This window comes from Hylobates moloch, unplaced genomic scaffold (genome assembly GCF_009828535.3).
Source record: "Hylobates moloch isolate HMO894 unplaced genomic scaffold, HMol_V3 SCAFFOLD_7, whole genome shotgun sequence".
In the NCBI taxonomy this organism is placed as follows: Eukaryota; Metazoa; Chordata; class Mammalia; order Primates; family Hylobatidae; genus Hylobates; species Hylobates moloch.
Genome location: NW_026652282.1, coordinates 131,828,283 through 131,836,956, shown reverse-complemented (window position 1 = coordinate 131,836,956; position 8,674 = coordinate 131,828,283). Strand labels below are relative to the sequence as shown.

Here is an 8,674-nt window from a genome sequence, read left to right as displayed (position 1 = left end):
AATGGTCTTCAAGGTGCATATGAAGGAACTGTAGGAGGGAAATGGGATAATTCACATCCCCACCAATAAACAAATGTAGCCACACTAGCTTGGGGGATTTGAGGTGAGACATCGAAAATACTAAGTCATGGTGAGGGCTGGAGGACAAAAGAGTGAATCACTTAATAGGAATGACTGTGGGGAAGGGCTTGAAGGAATCATCCTCTTGCTTCCATGTGAACCATGAACATTAAACATGGAGAAATGAGGAGCGGCAGCAGATCGGTTTGGGATGCATCTTCAGGGGATGCTGAAACAACAACAGCATTTGGTTTGCTCTACACCCCTGTCACCCCTCGCCCGCAAGCCCAGGGAGTTGTCAGCAGTGGTGATTTGTGATGTCTAAGACACCCTAGGGCTGCCATTGGCTGGGACACTGCCTGTATGATCAAACAAAGCTCAAGGGTGTGGCTTTGCCTTGTCACCAGGAGGGTATACATAGGGAGGGCAAGAGCTCTGGGCCACTGGGAAGATTCAAAAGCTACAAAAGCCTCATTATGGATAGTAAACCTCCCAGCACCAATGGGGAGAAGAGGAAGAGCCCCTGCGAGTCCGACGATGAAAATGATGAGGTAAGATTGTTAGGTTTTGAAGCGAAGGCGAGGGTGAAAGAAAGACACACAGAGGGGGGCAGCTCAAACAGCAACACGGGAATATCGCAGACAATTGTGGAAGTGGGGGACCCGCTTAATGCCAGAGCCCACCGCCGCTTACAGGCTGGGGTGCTTATAGGTATGGGTGGGAGGGCCCTGGGCAGGATGGCTTGCTGCCCGGCAGGATATTGATAAGATGTTCTTATGATCAGGTGGTTTGGCCCTTTTTCTGGTGGAATATCATTGTGGTGTTCCTTAGAACTTTGCCAAGCAAGATATGATAGGGATGTTTCTTTAGTTGGGCCTCTGTCCGCCTTGTGGACAGGTGGTTAGGCAGGATGTTTCTCATGGCCTGAACCCCCATGGGATGTTTCACTTTGACCAAGGTCTGCAAAATAGCAAAGAACTTACAAAATTGTGCAGTTTGGACTAACAGATGACCCTACCCATGCTCCTCTTCTTCTTCCCCATAGATCCCTACTCTGTGATTCAACCTTGTTCTTCTCTGGATCAAACCCCTTCCTCAACCTGCATTCCTTCTTCTCATGAAGCCCCCCTTGCTATCCAGTCTCTATCCTATTCACCCAAAATAATGTCTTTCTGGCCTCTCCCTGTTTTCTTAACAGATGCAGGAGACACCAAACAGGGACTCAGCCCCCAAACCGACTTTGAAAAAGATGAAAACATCTGAATACTCAACACTATTAGTGGTTCGCTACAGGAAGGTGAAGAAAATATATTCAAATCGACGGGAGAAGGATCAATCCCCGGAGCACTCCATCAATCCCGCGCAAGAGGAGGAGGACAAAGTACTAGAAATATCAGCTGAAACATCTGCCAAGGAGGAAGAAGACCCATAAGCATCTGAAAGATGATCTTCACAGGCTGGGGAGAACTGGCAAAACGTGGAGAAACCAAATTGGACAAATCCTCCCCACCAATGGCGATGATTACAATAAAATCAAGTTTGAGAAGCTGATGGCTGTGTATATCTCTGCCTGTTTTCTGATGGTGGGGGGGAAGGGAAGGGAAGAGGTAGGCATTTGAGAAGGGAGGGATATGAGGTCCTGTAGGGTTGGTGGACAGACCCACAGGTTGACAGTAAGCCAGACATTGTAAGTAAGGCCTGGGGGAGGACTGATTCCTAAAGAAAATTTTCTTCTTAAAATTTTATCTCATGGGAAGTGGAGATGTGTATATGTTCACGCAACTGTACCTGGCAGCACATAGTGCTGCTGAATGTACATATCAAAGGTATTCCCGTCCCCTTTCCATTTGATATTTTCCTAGGTTAGAAATATATGCTTTATAAAGAGTAAATGTTCTGTAAAACACAAAGCACAATACAAAAGAAGCTAGTAGATGTAGGAGTAAGTAAACAGCAGGAAAGCATTGCTTGTAATGAAATGATTGAAAAGCCAATTCTAAAACAAAATCTTCAATGCATCTTAAACATTTATGTTACTGTTTTAATGACCTCAACAGTCTTTAATCAAGATAAGTATGCTTTAGAAATGTGTTGATATCCGCAAAGTGTGAATATTCAAAATCGCCATGACTTGGGAAAAGGAAAGTAAAACACTCTAAGTATGAGGAGCTTTTTTCCATGGAATGTGAACTGCAAGGTGGTGAGAAGGGTTAGGTGTGATGCGGTGAGATCATTTTTAGGAGAGTGTGTCTATTATCGGCTTTATAACACTTCCATTTTGCATGATAATTTCCTGAAATTCATCATTTAATTAAGGCTATAGATTTTGATTACCAGATTCTTAAAATGTCAAACAGTATAATATTTATAGTGAAAAAGAAAATTGCTTGGTGGACACACATCGGTTAGCAGGAAAAGACACCACAGGGATTCAGCATGGAGTCACCTGTGGATGGGGTTTTAGTTTCTGTCTTTGACTTGACCTTCACATAGTGCCTACCTGTTGAGAGTTCAGGGGATGTTGGAGAGATAATTAGGTAAAACAAGAAGGTCTTCTCAGGACACATGAGGGAGATAAATAAAAATGCAGGAGCAATTACAATTTTAGTTATTTGTAACTGTTGTTTGCTAAGTCATAACATTGTCATTGATAACAGGAAAAAAATATATACTAAATATCAAGAGACAAAAACCAGTTTTCTTTTCTCCAACCAAATACCTAAATACCTAGCACTGATTTCCAGAACAAAATCCCCCCATACCATCTTTGGAATAAAAGAATATTCTTTCAAGTTGTCGGACCACAAAGTAAAAACAAAAAATCCCAATGCTTTTTTTCTTACTCTTTGATACGTACAATTGAAGGTGTTTCTCATTGCAAACCAATATTTCCATCCAGCACGTGACATTAAAGAATTTTTCATATTTAGGATATAATACGGGATCACATTCTTTAGCCTTAGGCATTGCAGAGGAAAAACAAAAACAACAAACAAACCCAAACAAACAAAAAAACAAAACTAAGCTGAGAGAGGCGGAGCAAGACAAGCAGAATAGATGGCTGCACAGATCAGCCCCCTCACAAGGACACCAATTTAACAACTATCCACACAGTAGAAAACACCTCCATAAGAACCCAAAATCAGGGGAACTCCCATAGTACCTGGTTGTATCACTGAAAGAGGCACTGAAGAGTTAGAATAAACAGTCTTAAATCGCTGACCCCACCCCTTCCCTACCCTAGGCAAGTGGCAGTGTGGTGTCAAGAGCATCTCTGGAAGCTGGAAGAGCAAGAGCAGAGCAGTTGTGGGTCACTGAACTCAGTGCTGTCTCTTAACAGGAGAAAGGAAAACCAGACCAAACTTAGATGACTCCCATCTGGGAAGGGAGCATTTAAACCACCTCTAGCCAGAGGGAAATTACCCATCCCAGTAATCAGAACTTGAGTTTCTGCAAACCTTGCCACCAAGGGCTAAAAAAATGTTCCAGGTTTCTCAGACAACCTTAAAGGTAGTCTAGGCCATAAGATCTGTAACTCGTAGGTCAGTTCTAGCATAGAATTGGGCCCAGAGGCAGTGGATTGTGGTGGGTATGTGGAGGGGTGCACAAGACCTACTGAGATACCAGCTGGGGCAGCCAAGTGAGTGCTGCTGTCACCCCCTTCCCTAGCCCCAGACTGCCCAGCTAGCGGCTGCATAAAAGACCCCCTCCTTCCACTTGAGGAGATGGAATAGTGAGGAGCGTTTTTTTTCTTGCGTCTTGAATACCAGCTCAACTACAGTGGGACAGGGCACTGGTCAGGGTTGTGAAGCCCCTGTTCCAGGCACTAGCTCCTGGATAACATTTCTAGACACACCCTAGGCCAGAAAGAAACCTGCTGCCTTGAAAAAAATAACCAAGTCCTGGCAGCATTCATCACTGGCCAACTGAATAGCCACTGATTCCTGAATAGACAGCAGCAATACCCCCAGGTACCACATCAAGGACCTTGGGTGAACCTCTGAGACATACTGGCTTCAGGTACCGGCATGGTAAGAGGGGAATAGAGTAACAAGCAGGCTATTGGGGTCCCCAATTCCAGGACTTGACTTCTGGACAGCATTTCTGGACGTGCCCATGACTAGACAGGTGCCCACTGCCCTGAAGTGTGAGTCCCACTCCAGGCAGCATTCACCATGAGCTGACTTAAGAACCCTTGGGACTTAAGGGAGCATCAGTGGTAGTGTTGCAGTACTCTCCATGGCCTGTAGTAGGGGTGGCTACAGGGCGAGGCTCCCATGCCTTTGGAAAAGGGAGGGAAGTGTGGGAAGAACGGCTTCTTGTGGTTTGAGTTGTGGTTTGAGTGTCAGCTCAGCTGCAGTACAATAGAACACCAGGTAGATTTCTAGGGTCTTTAACTGTAATTCCTGACTCCGGGATGGCATCTCTGAACCCACCTGGGGGAACTCACTACCCTGAAAGGAAAGACAGAGGCCTTGCTAGCTTTGCCACCTGCTGATTATAGAACATCAGGGCTTTGAGCAAATAAAGACAGCAGCCAGGGAGTAATTACAGCAGGCCTTGGGCAAGACCTAGCTCTGTGCTGGCTTCAGGTCTGACCCAGCACAGTCATAGTGTTCATGGATACAAGAGTGCCTGTATAACTCCACCCCCAGCTTTAGGTGGCTCAGAACATGGAGAGTTCCAAGTCTTCGCTATTGTGAATAGCGCCACAATAAACATACATGTGCATGTCTTTATAGTAGAATGATTGATAATCCTTTGGGTATATACCCAGTAATGGGATTGCTGGGTCAAATGGTATTTCTAGTTCTAGATCCTTGAGGAATCACCAGACTGTCTTCCACAATGGTTGAACTAATTTACACTCCCACCAACAGTATAAAAGCGTTCCTATTTCTCCACATCCTCTCCAGCATGTTGTTTCCTGACTCTTTAATGATTGCCATTCTAACTGGCGTGAGATGGTATCTCATCGTGGTTTTGATTTGCATTTCTCTAATGACCAGTGATGATGAACTTTTTTTCAGATGTTTGTTGGCTGCATAAATGTCTTCTTTTGAGAAGTGTCTGTTCATATCCTTTGTCCACTTTTTAATGGGGTTGATTTTTTTCTTGTAAATTTGTTTAAGTTCTTTGTAGATTCTGGATATTAGCTCTTTGTCAGATGGATAGATTGCAAAAATGGTCTCCAATTCTGTAGGTTGCCTGTTCACTCTGATGATAGTTTATTTTGCTGTGCAGAAGCTCTTTAGTTTAATTAGATCCCATTTGTCAACTTTGGCTTTGTTGCCATTGCTTTTGGTGTTTTAGACATGAAGGCTTTGTCCATGCCTATGTCCTGAATGGTATTGCCTAGGTTTTCTTCTAGGGTTTTTATGGTTTTAGGTCTTACATTTAAGTCTTTAATCCATCTTGAGTTAATTTTTGTATAAGGTGGAAGGAAGGGGTCCTGTTTCAATTTTTCTGCATATGGCTAGCCAGTTTTCTCAACACCATTTATTAAATAGGGAATCCTTTCCCCATTGCTTGTTTGTGTCAGGTTTGTCAAAGATCCAATGGTTGTAGACGTGTAGCATTATTTCTGAGGCCTCTGTTCTGTTGCATTGGTCTATATATCTGTTTTGGTACCAGTACCATGCTGTTTTGTTTATTGTAGCCTTGTAGTATAATTTGAAGTCAGGTAGCGTGATGCCTCCAGGGTCATGGAAATAAAGGAGAATGAATAAATAAATAAACGGGAGAGGGTCTTGAGCAATTAACTCAAAGAATATAACTCAGTCTTCTACACTGGATGCCAAAACAACTCTATTGTATTCCCTTCAATAAAACAATTTTTTTTTTCAAGGGAAGAATTTTTAATCATTGACTCATTCACTCTCTTTTATTTCCATGGTCCAGTTTTATTTCTCTTGTCTACATTGGCAATCATTGTTATGCAGTTGATGTGTATCCTTTTCTCTGTATGAATGTTAATACATGTTTCTTATTGTTTGTGGACATTTGTTTTCAATTTACGTTTCCATTGTCAATACTTAATGTTTCACTCAGCCCTGTTTTTAAGATGCTTCTATGTATGTATAATCTGTTATTCCCTTATAAATAGATATATTAGCTATATTTTTTTGTTTTATATTTTTAGAAAGATATGTTGATTTTTAATATTTGTACCTGCCTTCTGGTCCACGTTTTATTTAATTTATACCCCAGTATTACATTTTCTTTCAAGTGACTGAAAATAGTATCATGTTTTTAATTTTGATTTCCACATGTTCAATGTTAGCATATAGAAGTGTGATGGATTTTTTATTTTTATTTTAAAGAAATTTTATTGTGTATATTTTAGGTTTACAACATATTATGGAATACATAGAGAAAGAAAAATGGTTACTACGGTGAAGCAGATTAGCATATCTCTCTTCTCAGTTTTTTTTTTTTTTTTTTTTTTAGACAGAGTCTCGCTTTTTCACCCAGGCTGGAGTGCAGTGGCGTGATCTCGGCTCACTGCAACCTCTGCCTCCCGGGTTCATGCCATTCTCCTGCCTCAGCCTCCCAAGTAGCTGGGACTACAGGCACCTGCCACCACACCTGGCTAATTTTTTTTTGTATTTTTAGTAGAGACAGGGTTTCACTGTGTTAGCCAGGATGGTCTCGATCTCCTGACCTCGTGATCCGCCCACCTCGGCCTCCCAAAGTGCTGGGATTACAGGTCTTCTCAGTTTTTTAAGTGTGTGACAATAGCTAAAATCTACTTACTTAACAAAAGATCATAAGACAATTTCCTTAACTTTAGTCGCCCTGTACATTCGATTTCTATATGTGTTCATCCTACATATCTGCTATTTTGTATACTTTGACCTACTTCTCCCCATTTCCCCTCCCATCCCCAATGCTTCATTCTCTGCCTCTGTCTATTTGAGCCCCTTATTTATATAGTCCACATATGAGATCATCAAATGTTTTTCTTTCTGTCGGGATTATTTAACTCAGTGCAATGTCCTCGAGATTCATCCATGTTGTGGCAAACGCCAAAATCTCCTTTTTTAAGGCTGAATAATATTTAGTGCTGTATAACTACATATAACTACACACATACACACACACATACACACATTTTTAAATCCGTTCATCCACTGATGGGCATTTAAGTTGTTTCTATATTGACTATTTTGAATAATGTTACAATAAACATGAGAGTACAGATACCTTTATGAGGCTGTGATTTCATCTCCTCTAGGTATTTATCCAGAATGATTGCTGTGTCATAGGGTAGTTACTTTTTTTTTTTTTTTTTTTTTTTTTTGAGATGGAGTCTCGCTCTTTTGCCCAGGCTGGAGTGCAGTGGCGTGATCTTGGCTCACTGCAACCTCAGCCTCCCAGATTCAAGTGATTCTCCTGCCTTAGCCTTTCAAGTAGCTGGGACTACAGGCGTGTGCCACCACACATGACTACTTTTTGTATTTTTAGTAAAGATGGGGTTTCACTGTGTTGGCTAGGCTGGTCTCAAACTCCTGACCTCAAGTGATACGCCTGCCTCAGCCTCCCAAAGTGCTGGGATTACAGGCATGAGCCACCATGGCCGGCCAACTTTTAAATTTCTTTAGTAACCTCCATACTGCTTTACATAATGGTTATACCAATCTACATTTCCACCAACAGTGTACTAGGGTTCTTTTTTCTCCACACCCTCATCAACATTTGTTATTTTTTATAATAGTCATCTTAACAAGTGTGAAGTGATACACTGGCTTTAATAGGCATTTCTCTTATGATTAATGATGTTAAACACCTTTTAATATATTTCCTAGCATGCCACTGTAAGAAATACTATGGTGAGAAACCACACTGTATCTTTTATTCAGTTTCCTCCAGTGATAGGATATCACAAAAGCGTAGTATAACATTATAACCAGAAAACTGACATTAATACACTCCATCTATTCAGATTTCACCAGTTTTACATGTGCTCATCTGTGTGTGTGTTTAGTTATATTCAGTTTTATAATATGCCTAGATTCAAGGGACAACCACCATAATAAGAATACAGAAGAGTTTCATCAACACAAAGATCTCTCATGTTGTCCTTTAATAGCCACACCCAACCTCCCTCTCAAGTTCATAACCCGTAGTTACCAGTATTCTCCACCTATACAATTTTGTCATTTTCAGAATGTTATATAAATGGAATAATTCAGTATGTAACCTTTCGGAATCGGTGTGTTAGTTTGTTCTTGCATTGCTATAAAGAAATACCTGAAGCTGAGGCTGGGCGCCGTGGCTCATGCCTGTAATCCCAACACTTTGGGAGGCCAAGGCAGGTGGATCACGAGGTCAGGAGATCGAGATCATCCTGGCCAACATGGTGAAACCCCATCTCTACTAAAAATACCAATATTAGTTGGGCGTGGTAGCGGGTGCCTGTTATCCCAGCTACTCAGGAAGCTGAGGCAGGAGAATCACTTGAACCCGGGAGGTGGAGTTTGCAGTGAGCTGAGATCGCACCACTGCACTCCTGCCTGGGCGACAGAGTGAGACTCCATGAAAGAAAGAAAGAGAAAGAAAGAGAGAAAGAGAGAAAGAAAGAGAGAAAGGAAGGAAGGAAGGAAGGAAGGAA

The 8,674-nt window shown here is 41.9% G+C and overlaps 1 protein-coding gene across 1 annotated transcript; it reads left to right on the top strand.

Moving 5' to 3' along the window:
• The first annotated feature begins 492 nt into the window (after window positions 1–492).
• On the top strand, window positions 493–1,574 carry LOC116811222 (sperm protein associated with the nucleus on the X chromosome N1-like). The gene is made up of 2 exons (XM_032756284.2): window positions 493–611; window positions 1,259–1,574. Exons 1-2 carry the CDS (start codon window positions 537–539, stop codon window positions 1,490–1,492), a joined length of 309 nt encoding a protein of 102 aa, XP_032612175.1. The 5' UTR covers window positions 493–536; the 3' UTR covers window positions 1,493–1,574.
• Window positions 1,575–8,674: the final 7,100 nt, after the last annotated feature.